At 45.4% G+C, this 20,603-nt stretch overlaps 1 protein-coding gene across 3 annotated transcripts in view; it reads right to left on the bottom strand.

Annotated features, from left to right (window-relative positions):
- Window positions 1–2,093: 2,093 nt before the first annotated feature.
- ZNF496 (zinc finger protein 496) overlaps window positions 2,094–20,603 on the bottom strand; it is a 39,146-nt gene continuing 20,636 nt past the window's right edge. For 2 of the 3 annotated variants that reach the window (XM_059917988.1, XM_059917989.1), the window contains exons 7-10: window positions 13,895–14,027; window positions 13,242–13,349; window positions 12,029–12,142; window positions 2,094–5,522 (exon numbers count right to left, since the gene is read on the bottom strand). In XM_059917988.1, coding sequence (XP_059773971.1) covers window positions 4,765–5,522; window positions 12,029–12,142; window positions 13,242–13,349; window positions 13,895–14,027 — 1,113 coding nt within the window. In that variant the 3' untranslated portion in view covers window positions 2,094–4,764. The remainder of the gene's footprint in view (window positions 5,523–12,028; window positions 12,143–13,241; window positions 13,350–13,894; window positions 14,028–20,603) is intronic. The other variant, XM_059917990.1, reaches the window with a different exon arrangement.

Here is a 20,603-nt window from a genome sequence, read left to right as displayed (position 1 = left end):
ACCCAAAATCATGTGTTCCATATTCTCAGATTGTCCGTCCTAGTGGGAGAGTGACTGCATTTATTACTGCTAATCACAAAAACAGACACCTCAAGTTAATGATTTTAGCACTTTTCTCTGTAAGGGAAGATGCAAGAATCTGGGCTCATTGAAATTATTCCTTAGATAAGCATCTTAACTCTATAGGGCCAGTATCCAAAGCACATAATGCTTCCTGTTTTTCTCTATCCTTGGCATGTGGGATCTTAGCTCCCCAACCAGGGATCGAACCCACAACCCCTGTGTTGGAAGTGCGGAGTCTTAACCACTGGACCGCCAGCGAAGTCCCTGTCTTTCTCTATCCTGTATTCTCCTCAGGGCGCACAGTCGAGGAGGGAGGGGCAGGGCTGCCGTGGCCGATGGCTTGATCCTTGTTTACTGGAATGACAGGCAACATTCCCTGCCCACAGTGGACACCCAGTTGGTGTCAGAGAATTGGCGTTATGATAGCAGCAGGCTCTTCTCAGCACCCGGAAAAGCTGGTTTCCAAGCTCCTGCTCCAATAGGAGTCCAGTCTCTCTTGGGAGGGCAGAATTGACAAGGTGCACCTTATACGGCACATTATCAATATCCCATTTTGATTCAGATACTGAGCTGACAATGTAAACAGATAAACACAATGAGGTCTCAGTTCTTGGTGGGTGATTAGCAGTGGAGAAAACATTGAGAGAATATACCAGGTATCTGTCCCATCTCTTCTCAGAGCACACAGACACTTTCAAAGGTGATCCAGCTTGATTTGGGTGGGATTGATTTACCCCAACTATTAAATCTGCACCTTTTCTGACCTGCAACGTTTTCAGGGCAGGTATCCTGGCCCCTTTACATTTTGACAAGATGTAGCAAGACCTGTACATAATAGGCTAGTACAGACATGTCTTGTACCAAACCGTTTTTTAGCGGGTGATGGGAAAAGGGCAATCCCCTGCCATTTATTTGTGTGCTGAGGAGACAGCCCTTTGTCTTGAGGAGGTTACCAATCTGCTTGTGATCTCCTTGGCTATAGCCAAGATACACGAGTGAAGACTGGCCCTTCCCATTAATGTGTGAATCTGTTCTTCCATTTCTTAAGAGAGTTCTGCATTTTATGGAGAATTGATAATACTGCAGTGGACTTTGGTGATTATATGCACTTTAATCACGGTGCTCTGGTTGTCGGCTATGGTTTAGAGGGAGGATAAAATTCCTAATCTGTATGGGATGGTCAAAAGGTATGGATGGAACCCCAGGGCTTTGCCCTTGATGAACTTATGATCCCTAATAACCAGCCTGCAGATGCTGGGTGCCTTAGGTGTGGGGCAGGGCTGCAGGAGAGCCTGGTCATCCAGTCTTCCTCCCAATGCTCCTTTGCCAGCTAAGCTGCCTTCTTATGCATGTTACCTAATCTGTAGACTTGTTTGCATTGGAGCACTGGTAGGCACTGACCATTCCTTATAAGACAAAACAGTATCAACTTTTGTTACTAATAGAAAATGCACCTGGGTTTATTTGATGGAACTGGGGAGGTGACAAAAATGTCATCAAATTCCCTCCATTATGCTGCAAGCAGAAGTGTTTGTGCCTGATCAAAACTCTGCTTTTGGTAGAGAAGGGAAACTATCTCATAGGAGAAAAGCAACCAGGACCAATCTCCAAGTCCAAGGGAGGCACAGACTTGTGCCTTCTCTTCCACTTGTGTCATGATTTGACTTAAGAATAGCAAGGGACCTTCCCACCACTGGCTTTATCTTTGTTTTTCCCAGCTGTGGCAAGAGGTCAGGAGACAGAGGCTATATGAAAATGGCAGAGGTTGGGTGAAACAGCTATGGTGTTACCAGGAGTTCATCCCATCCCTGGTGTAAAGAAGCAGTTACTTCCTCTCTCCTGTACAGAAGTCAGATCAGGTGACCAGAACTATCTATCTGAGACCCAGAAGTTTCACAAGGTGATGCCTGACATCCAGAGGGCCATTTTCAGCATCCTCCCGCCTCAACTTCTGTCAGGCCAACTGACCATCTCTCTGAGCTGTGCTACTTGTTACTTTTTTAACTAAAATGAAAAGTCAAACGCAAATATTAATTCAGTGAGTCGAATTTTTATTATGCACCTGTGAATTTATGGGAACAGTGCCAAGGGGTCAGATGATCAGGGAGGACAGATGTTCTTCAGATGTGGGGTCTCTGAACATCCTTGGCAAGGTAGAAACACAGCTCACCTGTCTGCCCAGCTACCCAGGGTGGGGAGGGACTAAGTCGGTCAGTTCTCCTATCTTCTGGAGGAGCTTTCTCCACAGCAGGTAACCGCATTGGTTCTTCTGCATGGAAAGAACCTGGGATTTGAGTTGCATCACCCAGTAGGGTTTCTGAATCCAGGGGGAAGGTAACCTTCTGATTAGCTAAGTACCTTGGTCAGGTCTGCGTAAGTGAATGGGGGACTCCCTCACAATATTTGGTGGGTACTGAACAGATGCACAGCGTCCCCATAGGTTTCAATTCTGTCACATTCCCTTACTTTCTTATGATTTTCAGATAAAATACACTAAGTAGAGGAGTGTTCCTCTTGGGTTCATAACCTCCCCTCTTAATGGAATCCTTGGGCAAGAGTGCACAGGTGGGCAGGGTAAATGTACACGGAATCTGGGTTCTATTTGGAATTTTCCCCTCCCTTGGCCTTCAAGATTCATATTTTTCCCTTTTCCTGGCAGATCAATCCAAGAGGCAAACTATGTAGAAAACAAAGAGCCTCAATAGTTTATTTCTTGTTCAGGGTACGACCAAATTATTTTATTGCATTTACTGTTCCTGGGTATGTAGATGAATCTACACAGGCACAGTAATCATAACTATAAAACCTTGTAACTCTTTCACTGAGTTTGTGGCAGCAGGGTCTCTCAACGTGACAGTGAAGTGGCTGACAAGGAACAAACGGCCTTGCATTCATTTGCTCAGCCTTCCTACCTGCTAATGGGACCTGACATACAAATACAAAACGCATGCCTGGTGACTGGCTTTCTGATTTAGTCACTGGTACTCTATAGCCTCTGTGCTTTCTCATATTGAGCTGAGCCAACCTGGCCAGTCTGCCAGGAACAAGACCATGGTTTTCATTGCTTGCGGTTTCACTACCAGTGGTCACTCCCAGTCCAGAACCCCAGGCAATGAAATTTAAAGGCTATATGCAGAGGACATCCACCCTGGGAGCAGAAGCTTGGATCTGAATCCTGCTTCCAATAGAACTGAGAGCAAGCTAACTCAAGTTTGTATTGACTCACCTGTGAATCAGCAATGACAGCAGAACCTCAGGATTATCTGGTTTTATGGGTTAAATTGTGTCTCCCCGTCCCCCCCAAATTCATGTTGAAGTTCTAACCCCAGTACCTCAGAATGTGACCTTATTTGGAAATAGGGTCATTGCAGATACAATTAATTAAGATGGGAACATACTGGAAACACTAGGATAGGCCCTAATCCTATATGACTAGTGTCTTTATAAAAAGGGGAAATTTGGAGACAGACACATACACAGGAACACCATGTAAAGATGAAGGTCGAGATGGGGTGATGCTTCAACAAGACAAAGAATACCAACAGTTGTCAGTAACCATCAAAGCTAATGGAGAGGCATGGAGCAGATCCTTCCTTTACAAGAAACCAACCCTGCTGACACCCTGATCTTGGACTTCCGGCCTCCAGAACTGAGACGATGAATTTCTGTTGTTCTAAGCCATCCAGTTTTTGGTACTTTATTACAGCAGCCCTAATGAACTAATACAACTGGCACACTAAGTTAATATATACGTAGAGAATGACTTCACCAAAGGTTCTGTTGTTTCGCCTGCTCAGCTCACCCAGCCAAAGAACCTCTCATTCACCGGAGCTGAGCTCCCCTTTCCTAGACACGACCCACTGGGAAAGGAAACTTAAGTGCCTTTCAAATGATGATGACTTCACTTCTAACCCACAAGCATATACCAAGGACCTTCAGGGTACAAAGAAAGGACACTTCGGGGAGTGTGTGCCATGCCAACATACAATTTAAGATGTGGGCTTTGCCTTAAGTGAGCTCACAATCCCTAATAACCAGCCACCATCACAAATAAAAGGTTTCCATTTGGCAAGAAGCTATAAAGCCCCCCACCAAGGCTTCTGAGCCTGAAAGGGTCATCTCATAATTTTGAGGTGTTCTTGTGGACCAGATGGTGACCAGGACTCAGACTTCTGATGACATGACATGGTTTGGTGTGCTTGGCCCTACTGCCCTTGTGCCCACGGGTCCCACCCCGCCTTCCTGCCTTCCTCCTAACCCATCACCTCATCTGCAGCTTCTTGCTGTCAGGTAAAAGTACAGTTACCTCCAGACCTCAGGATGGGGTGGGCATTCAGACAGCACAGGATGGGAGTATACTGAAAGTTGGTTGGTAAGGGACAGATGCCCCCCTACCAAGGGGTCACTGCGGTAGGGGGCGCCCCAGTCCCTCCACCGCTTGGGAAGCACTGGACAGGGTTCTCCTAGACCCGAAAACACTGGGCAGGTCAGAGCTGGTGGTGACACGCCCTCCCGGCTTCTGGCACAGCAGAGACAGAACAAATGCTCCACTGGCCACGATCTCATTTCTACCTGAGAGTAAAGGTCAGGAGGATGTGGTCTCTGTCCTGGGGAGGAGTCTGGAACCAGTCAGGACCGAGCATGAGCGGGAGGTGCTCTACCCAGGCTGGAGCTGCACCCAACAACGTGTGCGCCCTTGACTCAGTAGGAGTTCAGCGCCTGCTTGGACCGGCGCTTCATGTGCAGGCGCTGGTGGCGGAGAAGGTCAGAGTTCTGGGAAAAGCTTTTGACGCAGTACCGGCACTGAAAGGGCCGGGACTTGTCCACGTGAGTGCTACTGCGGTGCCGGGCCAGGTGGTCGGGACGCTGGAACACCTTCCCGCAGTCACAGCACTGGAAGCGCAGCTTGGCCTTGCCCTTCGCCAGTAGGGCGTCGGAATCCCCGCCCATCGTCCCCGATGCCTCCTGCTCTCTCTTCTTCAGTAGCTCGAGTCTGTCTGGCTGCAAGTGTATCCGCCTGTGGGAGAGCAGGTGGGAGTTGAGGCGGAAGCTCTTCCCACAGGCACCGCACCTAAAAGGTTTCTGGACCTCGTGGGTCTCCAGGTGCCCGTCTAGGTCCTCGCTGTCACTGAACAGCTCCCCGCACACCGAGCACTCGTGGGGCTTCTCCTGCTCCCTGCGACTCCGCAGGTGCCGGATGAAGTTGACCCTCCAGCGGAAGATTTTGCCACAGTTCGGGCACACATAGGACTTTTTGGAGGAGGTCTGCACCTCACCCCCTGACTCAGGGCCGCTCCGGTGGGAGGTAGGGAGGCTGTGCTGTTTCTCCGTGGGGCTCTGCAGCTCGTCTGTGCAGTAGGGGCCGAGCTGGGAGTCCTCGTCCCCAGAGCTGGATAGAACAATCTCGATGGTCACCTCCTCATCCAGGCTGTTGTCGGGAAATGGTGCGTCACCTCCAGCTACCAGAAAGCAACATGGGGGTCAGTGGTGCTGCCCAGGCCACACCCTAGCCCCTACGAACCCTACCCAGGAAGGTTCAGCGTGGGTCCAGAAATCCTCATTTTTGCAAGGGATCTTCCGGTTGCAGATACCTCTGGTGTATCTAGTGGCAAGGAAACCCTTAGCCACACTGTGCCAACATATCCTGGGTACCTCTTCCTCCTCTCTCCCCCTTCCCTACCCTTTTCTCCTAAGCCCCCAGACCCAATCTTTTTTTTTTTTTTTTCTAGCCACTGAGACCCCTCCAAGCTCTAAGAGTTTGTATCTATCCGTGTTAACTCTTGACCATTTACACATCACTTAACCTTGACTTCCTTAACCAGGCGTGGGGAAAAATCTGTCAGGGTACATTAAAAGCCTTGAGAGAGAGGAAGACCCTATATTCTATAAACAGACTGCCAAGAAGCTGCCAGCTACCATACTCTGAGCACTTAAATGCCCCAGGGATTGTGCAAGACTTCTGATGTGCACAGTCCCATTTGCTCCTGGACACACCCAGTGATACCTTATTTGCCACATTATAAACATAGGCAAATTCCGGTGATGTGCCCAAGGGCTCAGGGCTGAAGTGGAGTTGAGCCCTGCTGTGATGTCAGGGCTGTTCAATGGTCCCAGACTGCCCAAGATCATCTCTGCCTCTCAGTGTCGTATCAGAGGCCCAGCAACAGCCACTAGTGGTGACGCGTAGAGATGTCCTGGACTTCATAAACTGACTAGAAGAAGCTCGTTCAATGGATCCCAAGCCTGTGATGTTGGAAAGCTGTACCGTGGGGAGGAAGTGGGTGGGCAGTGGGGAACCCGGTATGAAGTCCTGGCCTGCAACCCAGAGCCCACTGTGCAGCTCTCCTCAGGACTGTTTCCTCACTTTTGTGAAATGTGGGGCTCAGGTCTAAAACAGGGGTGGGGGGCAGTGGTGCCAGGCCCTTCAAGACATTAGTAGGAATATGGTTATTCTGGACTTAATTGCTGGAGAGAGGAGAGTTCTGGCAGCTTAGGAAAAGTAAGAGCAGGTGAAACCGGACAGAGCATAGCAGGAAGACCCAAAGCCACAGAGAGCAGGAGAGACAATGGGAGGGGCAGCGTCCATGGGGGTATCTGTCCATACATCACAAGACAAGTGTGAGGGGGACTGGGTAGAACGTGAGACTGGGGAGTGGGAAGGGAAGACTTGAAGATTTAGAAAATTTTCAGCCTACCTATACTGCAAAAAATGAGAAAGTATATTCTGGGTGTGGCAGGACAACCTTGGATCCAATCAACCTCTCAGAAGCCAGGAATGGAGATGAGATAATCCAGGAATGGTCTGTAGAGGACCCTCTTGTCTGACGGTCTGAACTACTGTAAATTGCATGCGAGGCCAACAGTGTTTCTAAGAATGTTGTATGAGCTGAAACACTGCCATCTTGGAATAAAAAGGAAGGAGGCAGGATGAACTGAAGGAAGGCTCTCAGACTTCTAGAACAAACTAATAGAGCTATCTGGCTGCAAACATGCATCAACCTTGAAGGAAAAGGAAGACCAGCCCCAAAGGCAGTTCAGAGGTTGACAGAACTGCCACTGCATCCACAGGCCCAGAGTGTGGACACAGCACTGAGCCAAAGATGAATCTCAAGCCCTAAAATCTAACGGAATTTGCCCTGCTAGGATTCAGACTTGCTTGGGAGCCATCAGCCTTTCTTCTTTTCAATCTCTCCCTTTTGGAATGAGAGTGTCTACTCTCTGCCTGTCTTACCATTGCATTTTGGAAGCACATAACTTGATGTCTGGATTCACAGGTTCACAGCTGGAAGTGAGTACACCTTGAATTTCACCCAAACCTGATTTAGATTAAATCTTGATGATGCTGGAATAGGTTAAGGAATGTTGGGATAGGGTGAATGTATTTTGCATATGAGAAGCATGAATCATGGGGGAACAGAGGGTGAAGTGTTATAGGCTGAACTGCATCATCCTCTTCCTCTTAAAAATACGTATGTTGAAGTCTTAACCCCTAGCACCTCAGAATGTGACTATATTTGGAGATAAGGTCTTTCAAGAGATAATTAAGTGGGGGCTTCCCTAGTGGCACAGTGGTTAAGAATCTGCCTGCCAACGCGGGGGACATGGGATCTAGCCCTGGTCCGGGAAGATCCCACATGCCGCGCGAGCAACTAAGCCCGTGCGTCACAACTACTGAGCTTGCGCTCTAGAGCCTGTGAGCCAAAACTACTGAGCTCGCGTGCTGCAACAAAGAGTAGCTCCCGCTCTCAGCAAATAGAGAAAACCCGCACGCAGCAGCGAAGACCCAATGCAGCCAAATATTAAATAAATGAATAAATAATTTTTTTAAAAAAAGAGGTAATTAAGTTAAAATGAAGTCAACAGGGCAGACCTAATCCAACAGGTATCCTTGTAAGAAGAGGAGGTTAGGACACAGACATGCAGAGAGATGAGCACGTGGAAACACAGGGAGAAGACAGCTGTCTACAAGCCAAGAAGAGAGGCCTCAGGAGAAACCTACTCTACTGAAACCTTGATCTCAATCTTCTAAGCTGCCAGAATGTTGAGAAAATCAATTTCTGTTGTTCGAGCCTCCCAGTCTGTGGTACTTTATTACAGCTGTCCTAGGAGACTAATACAGTGCATGTAGGATGACATCCCCTTAAATCAGATGAAATGACCAAAAATAGATGCATAGTTTCTAAAAAGGAGGAAATAAATCAACAGTAGTGTTGTGTGCCATTGACACAACAGTGTAAAGAATTCCTAGCAGATGAGATGAAACTCATAGATGTGTTGCCCAAAACACCACAGAGAAAGAGTGTTTCAACACCAGGGATGTCTCAGCTCAGCACTGATGGGTGCAAGGGATGCGGGGGGTGGAGAGGAGGGGAGAGGGAGGCTGAAATGGCTGTTAGGATGATGGTAGAGAAAACAGGGAAGCTATTGGTGTAAGTGCTTTTACATGTATTAAATCATTTAATCCTCAACAATAATAACTCCACAAGGTAGCTATGACTATTATCTCTGTCTTACAGGAGAAAAATTTAAAACCGAGAGATAAAGTAGACCAAGGCTCAGGGGAATTGAGCTCCACTGGGGGTAGGGGGGGGTGGGTGCTACATGCCAAAGCCTCTGGCTATGATGTTCCATGGCCAGGGAACAACCAGGATGCTGTGTTTTCAGGGGGAAAAAGCCCATGACCAGGTGGATGGCTAACTCCTCAAGAAGGGCAATCTGTGGCCTGGGAATGAATCATTCCCTGTCAGCTGGGGGTGCTAAGGAGAGAAGCAGGGAGGACAGGAAGCTAGATTTTAAAAAATAAACAAATAAAGGCATTATAACTAATATATTCTTATAATGTTAGGATGGGGAGGCTTTCTTCAGCAAGACACAAAATCAAAAAAGAGATGAAGGGCTTCCCTGGTGGCGCAGTGGTTAAGAATCTGCCTGCCAATACAGGGGACACGGGTTCGAGCCCTGGTCTGGGAAGATCCCACATGCCGCAGAGCAGCTGGGCCTGTGAGCCACAATTACTGAACCTGCGCGTCTGGAGCCTGTGCTCCGCAACAAGAGAGGCCGCGATAGTGAGAGTCCCGCGCACCGCGATGAAGAGTGGTCCCCGCTTGCCGCAGCTAGAGAAAGCCCTCGCACAGAAACGAAGACCCAACACAGCCATAAATAAATAAATAAACAAATACTTAAAAAAAAAAAGAGAGATGAATAACTGCATTTACATATTAAAAACGCTTTTAGAAAACCATTTATGTCCTAAAAGACACATAAACAAAGTTAAAAAACAGGAGGAATTATGTACAAATACTAAGAGGCAACAGATTGAGACCCACAATTTTGAGTTTCTACTAATTCGTGGAAAAGGCAGGCGAATGTGGAATTAAGAGCACGGGTCTGGAGCCCTGTAACGTGGGTTCAGATCCTCAGTCTGATACAGCCTGTGAGTGCCAGATGCTGCCTGGGCAAGAAACTTCAGCTTGGGGGTCCCAGCTGCAGAATGGAGACATCATAGTACCTGTTATGGGCCAAGAGTTTGTGTCCCCACCCCAGAATTTGTATGTCGAAGCACTAACTCCCAATGTGATGGTATGGGAGGTGGGGTCTTTGGGAGGTAATTAGGTTTATATGAGATCTTGAAGGCGGGACCTTTGTGATGGGATTAGTACCTTTATAAGGAGAGGAAGAGACAAGAGCTCTGTCTCCATGAGCATGCACCAAGGAAAGGTCATACAAGCACATAGGGAGAAGGCAGTCAACTACAACCCAGGAAGAGAGCCCTCACCATACAATGAATCTGCTGTTGACTTGATCTCAGACTTCTCAATTTCCAGGACTGTGAGAAATAAACTTCTATTGTTTAATAGAAAATACCTCTATGGTATTTTGCTATAGTAGCCTGTGCTGGCTGAGACGGTATCTATCTCAGAAGGTGAAGTAAGGATATAATGCACAAATCATGTAAAGACCTTACACTGGTGCAGTGCTTTGGACATAAAGACATAGAGCTTACCAAATGTGAAGGGAAAAGGGGCAAAAAAGAAAAAAAGGACTAAAGAATATTAACTAGGCAATTCACAGAGAAAACACAATAAACAAGAAAAGATATTCTGGGCTTCCTGGTGGCGCAGTGGTTAAGAATCCACCTGCCAATGCAGGGGACATGGGTTCGAGCCCTCCGGGAAGATCCCACATGCCACGGAGCAACTAAGCCGGTGAGCCACAACTACTGAGCCCGTGTGCCACAACTACTGAAGCCCGTGCGCCTAGAGCCCGTGCTCTGCAACAAGAGAAGCCACTGCAGTGAGAAGCCCGCACACCAAAATGAAGAGTAGCCCCCGCTCGCCTCAACTAGAGAAAGCCCGCGCACAGCAACGAAGACCCAACGCAGTCCCCCCCTCCAAAAAAAAGAATAAATAAAATAAATAAATTTAAAAAAAGATATTCCATCGCAGTGGCAGCATTATAATGTGCTGGTTGGACTGACACAAATGGAACCGGTTGGGAGGATCCCTCATGAGCGTGGATGGGGGGATGTGTACCCTTCACCTGCTGTCAGAAGTGTGGGAAAGGCTACCAAAATAAAAACGGTGCCTATTCTTTGCAATCTATCATCTCTCACTGATCTCAGATAGCAACCCTTAGCTTCTTGCCATTTCAAAGTATATTCTGTGTCAGAGCCCAGCAAAGGGAGAGTGGAGCTAAAAAACTCCCCTGGGGATTAATGACTATCCACATTCTATAAGGGGGCTACCAGGGCTGAGACATGCTGTGGGCAGGAAGAAGCTGGAGAGGATGCAAAATGTATCTCGAGCATCAAGCTTTTCATCAGGCAGCACTGAGAATGGGCTACACATGAATAATCATCCTCAGCATACAGAAGCAAGCTCCTTAGAAAACCAGGGGTGAGCACCCAAGCTTGTGGGGAGGGAGTACTGTCCATCTAGATCTACTGTAGATTTACATAAACATAAAATCCCTTTTGTCTACATGGGATAGGGGGTGAACACAAATGGTCGTGAACCCTGCATGGTGGTAGGTGGAAATACCAAAATATCATGCAAATCTTGCCTCCAAAAGGCATCACAGATTGTGCATGAGTCAGTCTTCATAGCTGCAAAAAGTCCTCCATGACACAGTGGGTTTAAGTAAGGACCGGAGACGTGGGTGTGATATTTGGAAGAATGGCTGAACACTGAGGACATTAAATATGGCGGGATTTTAGTCTTCGCCTCTGGAGGTGGCAACTTTTATCAGCATTACTCGGAGTCTAAATGCTGCTGAGAGCAGTTGGAGCACTTTCTCCAGAGGTCCCCCTTTCAGCATTCTGCAAACCTGTTCTTTAATTCCAACACTTTGTCCAGGGAGTCTGGTCTTCCTTGCTCAGGGAAGAAATACACAAACTAGGTGGTCAACAGCACTACATCAGCACCCTGACTCAACCCACAAGAGAAAGGAAAGGAGGGGAGGGTCTCAGGTTGCGAGTGAGCTGGAAGAGAACCTAGCAAAACAAAACTAGGGCAGGCAGTTGGCAAGGAACCGTCAGCAGGAATTTCAGAAAGTTCAGCTCCTGAACCTACCACCAGCACAAATGTATACACATACACAACACGCATGCACGCATACATTCACACACAGATATTTATATACACATGCACACACCACACACATACCACGTACATAAATACCACACACTCACACGTGTATGCTCACACACATGCAGACATGCTCACATGCATACCACACAATGCCACATACCATACACACCACACATGTACGCTCACACACGCAACACACCAGACACACTATACATACATCACACATGCCATCACCACATGCCATATCACAGCCCCACGCTACCTGCACACACAGCTCACATACACACCACACACCATGTACACACATATATGCACACTCAAGCCACACATCACACATCCAGGGGCACACTCCTCCACACCCTCAGGCATTCCTTTACCTGGGCAGGTGCTTTGAGGGAGCACTGTCTGCTGGCAGATTTGGAACTCTGGCACCTGCGGCTCATCCCATTTTCTTCTTTCTTCTGTCTGGAATGGCTGGAGACTTGGAAAGTCTTTCCAGAGAAGAAAATGAAAACATTGATTTTCCCTGCAGCTGCAGCACCACCTGGGGGGGGTGCATCTTAACAGATGCCAGGCTGTGATCCAAGAGTAGGCCTAGGCTTCCTCTCAGGGCAGCCACTCAGTAAATGTCTGTTGAGCAAATGAATCTGCAGGCAAAATGGGCCAACACCACGAACGTGGGTTTTGAAGCTAGATAGAAGGAATGTGGATCCTGGTTCTGCCCCTTCCACTTGACTGTGGACAAGTAACTGCCATCCCTGCTGTCATTTCCATTTTCTGTGGTGGGATTTCCAGTACTCCACGCAGACGCTGCATAAATGCAGCCTGGACAGGGCCTGCTGGGGTAGAGATGGGATGGGAAGCTAGCCACACCAGAGGCCCTGGATGCTTGTTCCAGGTGGGGATAATGAGTGAAATACAGATCTGCTCTGTGCCAGCTTTAGGTCCCAAAGGGGAAGGGGTCAAGGGCCTGCTGACGACACCGTACAGAACTTTTTCCCCTGAAGGAGCAGACACCTTGAGGCATTACAGCACAGTGGTTACAAACACAAGCTCTGGTGACACAGAAGGCTGGGGGTGGGGAGGGGGCTGGGAAATGCTGCTGCTGAACTGTGTCATGTCAACCAAGCCCCAGCACCACCCCCTGCCTCACTCCCCTCACACTACCTGCAGTATGTGGCTGGAAGGAGCAGACAGGTGAAGCGGCCAGAGGCACTGTGCCCAGTGCCCGGCCAAGAGGTGGCACACCCTCCTCCTCCCCTACCTGACCTCTGGAGAGCATCTGACCTCACTGGTAGAGGGGCCACTGGGTTGTCAGCACAAGCCAGGTGTCACTTATAGCAGAGGAGAAAGATATTCCTATTACATCCTAGTTCCTGGTTGATGAAGTGCAATCCCCACACCTGGCAAAATTAAAATCCCCATATCCTTTCTGTAAGGAATGAGGGATGAGGCAAGACTTGTCCTACCAAGACATGGTCCAGTGGTGACAGAGGGCTGCAGAAAATTGGCAGAGGGAGCAGGTCTGCCTCTGGCTGGCAGCGGCCTTCCATCCCGCTCTATTCACCGAGTTCTGGTATCATTACTCACCTGAGTAGGAGACCTGGGACACATCCTTCCCCTGGAGGTCCTGCAACTCTGGAACACGGGGCTCATTCTCCTCTCCTTGGGAGAGATCCAGCTGGGCAGCTGGGTCATCTATTCACAGAAAAGGGAAGGATACACATTCATCAGTGATCTCTTCCCATAGGAAACCAGGGTGGGAGGAGACAGAAGTTGCCTGTCCCAGGCAACTCTGGGACAGGTAGAGAAGAGAGAAGTTGGAGGGACACACGACGGGCCATGACACCAACAGGGGCCACACAGGGCCACAGAGAAGTGGAAAGAGCAGAGCAAGCAGGGAGAGGGCGGGGGAGGGAGGACACTAAAGGGGAAGCTGTGGGCCTGGGGCAACTCTTTCAGGCCTATCAGTTAGAAAAACAGCAATGAAGAGATCCGTAGGACAAGAAAGATAGAAGAAAAGCAAATGCAAGGGACACAAGTTATATTCGGTTTTGTATGCAAAACAGCCAGCTAACAAGCCTAACTTACATGTCACAGCAGCAGGCAATGGTCAATCTGCAAAGTGGCCTTGGGGCCACCGTGTACACGTGACCTCCCATCAGGGTTTAGGGGTGAACAGTGAGGTCAGATATGGGACCCCTAGATCCCTGGTCTCAGGAGAGAGGAGAGTTAAGTCTTACTTGGAGGCAGTGAGACTCCGCAGTCCTCCCCAATGATGAACTCTCCGTAGAAGCCAGTCTGGGCAGGGTCTAGAAGGGACCAGTCCTCTTCTGAGAAGCAGAAGATCATATCCTTGAAAGAAGAAACCCGGTTCTGAAACCACAGGAGAACAGGGACACCTGAATCCAGGGACAAGCTAGGGGAGGGATGCTACAAACAAGTGGGAAGGGAGACGGGGTTGAGGCAGAGCCCCCAGCAACACGTGCAGGTGCGAGAAAGAAAAAGCAGACAGGCTGCTCCGGAGCTCACACTGATTCCCTAGTTCTAGCCTGAGATCCACCTTGGATGCATCTGGTTTGGCAGAATCCAAACAGTGGATGCCTCACAGGGTGGCCAAGGATGTACAGAACAGGCCTTGCTACACAGTGCTGGGGAGGCTGCAACCCACAACTCCCAGGCAGGCAAATGTCCACCAGATTCCCCACGTGTTCACCCTTTGATGCAGAGATTCCATCTCTATAGTGTATTTTGCACATGTGCAGCATGAGGTCTGTATGAGCTCCTTCGCTGCAGCACTGATGATAATAGATAATAGTTAAAGCTGAAAACAAGGTCTATGCTCATCAACAAAGAACTGTTTAAGTAAGCTACAGGACATCCTACAAGGCCTGATCACACCCCCGTTAGAAAGAATAAGGGCTTCTCTGTACCGCGTAGGAAGCCCTCCAAGGTGTACTGTTACATGAAAAAGGCACCCGCGCAGAGGTTGTCTAGATTGTCCCTGTGTGCCCAGCACCTAAAAGTCTTGACCGTCGCTGCTTCTGCAAAAAGTGCTAGGACCCCCAGGGTTATGTGCAGGAGGGAGACTTTTCTTACACTTTGTGTTATAAACCATGAGAATGTGTCAAAAATTAATTTTAATTTCTGAAAGGATGGCATATCCACATAATACCGGGAGTCCATAAAAATAAAGAAGTCATTTACAAAATGGAAATGTAATTCTTAGCCAGTTAGAGCATGAAGCTAGGTTCTCAAATTTCCTCTAAATACTAATATGACAATTGACAGTAAATGTAAATGTCATTGAAAAATTATTTGTTTTGTTTTTAATAATCTGGAACCTTGATCATTTGATAGACTATTTGGGAGAAGTAAAATGTGAAAGATGAACAACTACTGGTCTAGTTGACATTTCTGTTTGTACCTTCTAATCCCAGAAGAACAGAAATACATACATGTATTATTTCTGCTAAGCATGTCATTATATATTGGCTTAACAAGCACATGTTTTCTGCAAAGTGTTTCAATCACAAAGCATTTAAAATAAAATTCCATTTGGGGTTTTTTTTTTTTTTTAAAAAAGCCCTTTATACAGTTAATTGAAAAGGACTTCAAAATAAAATTTGGGGGTAAAAATGCAACCCACAGTACTTCTGTATAATATACTAACATCTGTTTTTTTTTTTTTTAAAAAAAAGAAAAAGAATTCACAATATTTTAAACACATGTCCTTGCATCTAAATCTCTGGAATATTACCAGTTACTGCCATACGGTTGCCCGGGGGCCAGGTGCCAGGTGCGGGGGTTGGCGGGTAGAGGGATGGGCGGGGACCTGGGTAAGGAGAATTTTCAATGCATCTCCTCTGGTACCTCTGGACCCTTCCTCCCCCACATATGCGCTTTTTAATTTTTAAAATTAAACCTAGAGTAATACAATGAACATGAAGGATACACCACTGTTCAACTAGAGTCAATAAATGAACGTTTGGCCCCTTTGTCACATTTCCCCCTCTCACATATATGGTGATTGGGTATGTTCACTTGTTCTCCTGGATCCCTGGGGAGTTGCAGGTACCACAGGTCGTTACCCCAACATGTGACAGAGTGTATCTCCTAAGAAAGATGTTACTCTCCTGCATCAGCACAATTCTTTTAGCACAGTGGCTCTCAACCAAGCGGATTGATTCTGCACCCAGAGGATATCGGGCAATGTCTGGAGGCATTTTTGTCAGCACTGAGGGGTGGGCACTACTGGCATCGAGCGGGTGGAGGCCAAGGATGCTGCTCAACACACCCTTTGGCCCAACTCGACAAAGAACTATCCAGCCACAATGTCAACAGAGCCATGGTCAAGAAGCTGCTCTACAAGGCAAAGAATATACTAGTCAATTTTCACTGCAAAGGAAAGGAGCTGTTACAGTGGAGGACTACTGGACTGAATGTTAATATTATGACATAGTCTGAGTGTGTTTCGTGTTTGGTAATTGCAATCATTGTTGCTTTTGTTGTGGTCATCCATTTACAATGCTTGGTGTCAGTTTATTTATCGCTTGTAAAAATAAAATACAGTGTGTGTGTGTAAAAATAAAAAAAAATAATAGTACTGCTAACTGATAATAATAGTAATAGATGGTATTATTGTGAGGGCTAAGAGATAATGTATGTTGAATGCCCAACACAATACCTGGCACAGAACAGATTTCAATAAATGTTTCTTAAATGAATAAATAAATGAATATATGAAAAAAAATAAAATAAAATAAACTGCACAACAGAGAAATTTAATACTGGTTCAGTAATATCACCTAGTGCCTTCTGAATTATAAAATAGCATTACCCTTTCAAGGAAAAATATTTTGAAGAGTTTCACGGGTGACTGTGACAAGAGGTCAAGATTGGGAATTGCTGGGTTAAAGCTTTCTAATGGGCCCCTAGAAATCTTGCTAAACATACACTGCCTTAAAATGTCAGTCATCTGGGATATAAATAAAATTCAACAGTCTTATGTTTATGTTACCACAGGCATATGTTTACAATTACTTATTTATACTTTTTTTTGCCCAAGTCTATTCGATCAGGAAAGATTAAAAGTGTGATACTCCCCTGGGTACTTAGGGATGTAGGAAAACAGGCCTTTATACACTGTTGGAAATAACTGCACATTTCTGAACAATATTTGGGAGAATGTAGCAGAAGTATACACTGTGATCCAGTAATTCTATTTCTAGGAAATGTTCCTAAGGAAATCATTAGAGATGTATGCAAAAATGTGTGTAAAGAACGTAGAACACAATGTTTTGCAGAATCATATGTGAGGTTTCTTTTCGTCTTTATGCTTTTCTCTAGTGTCTGAAGACCTACCTAGGCATGTATCATTTATATTTTAACATGATTAAAAACTGGGGAATTCCCTGGTGGTCCAGTGGTTAGGACCTCAGCGCTTTCACTGCGGTGGCCCAGAGTCAATCCCTGGTCGGGGAACTAAGATCCTGCAACCTGAGTGGTACGGCCAAAAAAACAACAAAAAAAAACTGAACTAAAATACCCATGTACCCACTACTAAGATGTATAAACTATTAATAGGTAACAGTCTTTGCTTCAGGTTTTCTTTGGAAGGGTGTGGTGGGATTATGGTCTCCTCTGAGCTTCTCCTGATCCCAGCTCCACCCCTAGACCTTCCTAGAGGGAAGCTGCACTCTGGATTTGGTGTTTAATATGCTATGCATGGCTTTTAAACTCCCACTACATCTGAATATAGCCTGAAATGACAGCACTGTTTTGTAAGTATTTAAATGTTAAACTTGCCTTATATGCACCATTCTAGTTAAGATTTATTCACGTTGATAAACGTAGGTCTAGTTCATTGACTTTAATGTATACAATTTCATAGAATTATTCTTCTGTCATAATGTTTAGGTCTTTCCCAGCTCAGTGAACTCTCTCTGTCACCCCATCCATGTGTAAGAGTGTCTCCAGAGTAGATGTATAGAGGGAACATTGGGAACATGCATCTTGACCGACATTAAGTATTTCCACATCTTTCTTCAAGTGGAGTACCTAAAGTACACTCCCACTGGCAATCCATTGGCACATCTATTTCCAAACACTTTTGCCAACAACACTGGGTACTGTCAAATATCTAAGGTTCTAGCAACACTGTGGGTATGAAGCAATCACAGCAGTGTAACTCCCTTTACCTTGATGAACATCTCTTCATGAATTTATTGGCCAGTTGGGTTTTGTCTTCTTTAAGATGCTCACTTATTTTCTTTGCCTATTTTTCTATTTTCTAATGAGTTGCTCTCCCTATTTTTTTTTAAACCAGCTTGTTATCAACTGTGGATATACTTCACTATCATAAAAGAAAAGATAACACTATATCAATTTAAAAAAAATCTAAGTGTTTCAATCACTTTATGGTGATATGAGTAATTAGTAATATTAATGACATATAAAGAACTGTAAGAAAATGTTTAACAAATTAGTAAGGTGACCATTTTAGAAAAGAGCTTCAAAATCAGAAATGCGGCTTTGGAACAAAAACAGGCCAACACAGAAGAGAAGAAAAAGTCCAGAAACAAAATTTGGTATACCTAAAACTTTAATCTACAGGAAAAAACACAACCCTAATCAATGGGGAAAAAGAAAGATGACTTTCATCTGACATGCCTGATATAGTTGGCTAATTACTTAGAAATAAAACTAGATTCTGATCCTTGATCATAAAGAACATAAAAATAAAAAATTTGAAGCCTCCCCACCCCCACAAAGGCTTTCAGGCACTAAAAATAGAGAGGCCATATGAAGAAGTAATTGGCAGATACTCCACATAAAAATTATAAATATCCATAGTAATGAAAAAGCGTGAATGAAGTTAAAAGACAAATGACAAACTGGGAATAAAGGCACACCATTTATGAAAGGCACAGAGCACTTAAAATATATGGAGCCCTTACAACACAATTGGAAAAGCTTTCCATCCCAATAAAAAAAGGTGAGGGAACCAAGAAAGTAAATATTTTAAAACATATGAAAAAAAGTTCACCTTTACTAATACATGAAAAAAATGTATATAAAATACTATTATCAATCTTCACTTTGGGGACTTCCCTGGTGGTGCAGTGGTTGAGAATCCACCTGCCAATGCAGGGGACACGGGTTCGATCCCTGGTCAGGGAAGATCCCACGTGCCGCGGAGCAACTAAGCCCGCGCACCTAGAGCCCGTGCTCCGCAACAGGAGAAGCCACAACTCGCTGTAACTAGAGAAAGCCCATGCACAGCAACGAAGACCCAACGCAGCCAAAAAAAAAAAAAAAAAAAAGAACCAAAGGGACTTTCCTGGCGGTCCAGTGGTTAAGACCCCGTGCTTCCACTGCAGGGGCTCGGGTTTGATCCCTGGTTGCAGAACAGAGATCCCACATGCTACGCTGCACAACCGAAAAAACAAAAAAGAACCAAAGACCTAAATGTAAAACCTAGAACTATAAAACACACAGTAGGAAAATCTTTGTGGCCTTGGGGTAGACAAAGATTTGTTAGACAGGACACAAAAAGCATTAAATGATAAAAGAAAAAATTGATAAATTCAATCTCATTAAAATTGAAGATATCCAATCTTCAAAAGACATCATTAAAACAATGAAAAGGCAAGCTGTAGACTGCTAGAAAATATTCCTAATACATATATCTGACAAAGGACTTTATCCAGAATATATATGTTTTAAAAAGTTCTTAAAACACAATAAGATAAGCAACCCAAAAAGCAGGGACAATGTTGGACACCTCACAAAAGATGTCGAAATGATCCACAAGCACATGAAGACACCCAACTTCATTAGTCAACAGAGAAATGCAAATCAAAACCATATTGAGATATCCACCTCAATAGCCAAAATATGTTTTTTAAAATAACAATGCCAGGATATGGTGAAGATGTGTAAAAACTGAAACTTTCATTCATTGCAGGTAGGAGTCTAAGTGGTTAAATCATTATAGAAAACAGCCAATTCTCCTATAATTAATTATATACACTTCCCCATGACAATTTCACTCCTAGGTAATTGCCCAAGAGAAAGGAAAACATACATCCACAAAAAGACTTGTATATGAATGCTCATACAAGCTTCATTCATAACAGCCAAAAGTGGAAGTGACCCAAATATTCACCAACAGGTCAATGGATAAACCAACTGTGTGTGTGTGTGTGTGTGTGTGTGTGTGTTTTGGCCGCACTGCGTGACTTACGGGATTTTAATTCCCTGACCAGGGATTGAAGCCAGCCCTCGGCAGTGAGAGCATGGAGCCCTAACCACTGGACCACCAGGCAACTGCCCTGCATAAACCAACTGTGACGTAGTTATACAATGGAATATTACTCAGCAATAAAAAGGGACAAACTACTGATACTGGGCTGAGTAAGAGCAGCCTGACACCAAGGACCACATACTATACGATCCCACTTATGTAAAATTTTAAAACAAGAACAAATCTATTGTGACAAAAAGGAGATCAGTGCTGACCTGGGCAGGAGAGCACAGCTTTATTGCAAAAGGGCACAAGGGAACTTCTGGGGTGATGGAGATGTTTTGTGTCTTGACTGGATAATGGTTACATGTGTAGACACTTGTCAAAAACTCTCTAAACTTTGCACTTAAAATAGGTATATGCAAATTATAGCTCAAAAAACAGATTAAAAAAAGTAAAAATATAGACACCATTTTTGGTCATCATTATGGTGAAGATTAAAAAAACAATGTTAATATAAAAAATAAACAAATATGGAACAATTATACATAACTTATATATGTATATATGTCATATTAAAATACCACCTGAGAGGGACTTCCCTAGTAGCGCAGTGGTTAAGAATCCGCCTACCAATGCAGGGGACGCGGATTCGAGCCCACATGCCACGGAGCAACTAAGCCCATGCGCCACAACTACTCAGC

The sequence above is a fragment of the Balaenoptera ricei genome, chromosome 3 (genome assembly GCF_028023285.1).
Source record: "Balaenoptera ricei isolate mBalRic1 chromosome 3, mBalRic1.hap2, whole genome shotgun sequence".
NCBI lineage: Eukaryota > Metazoa > Chordata > Mammalia > Artiodactyla > Balaenopteridae > Balaenoptera > Balaenoptera ricei.
This window is presented reverse-complemented; position numbering and strand designations above follow the sequence as displayed.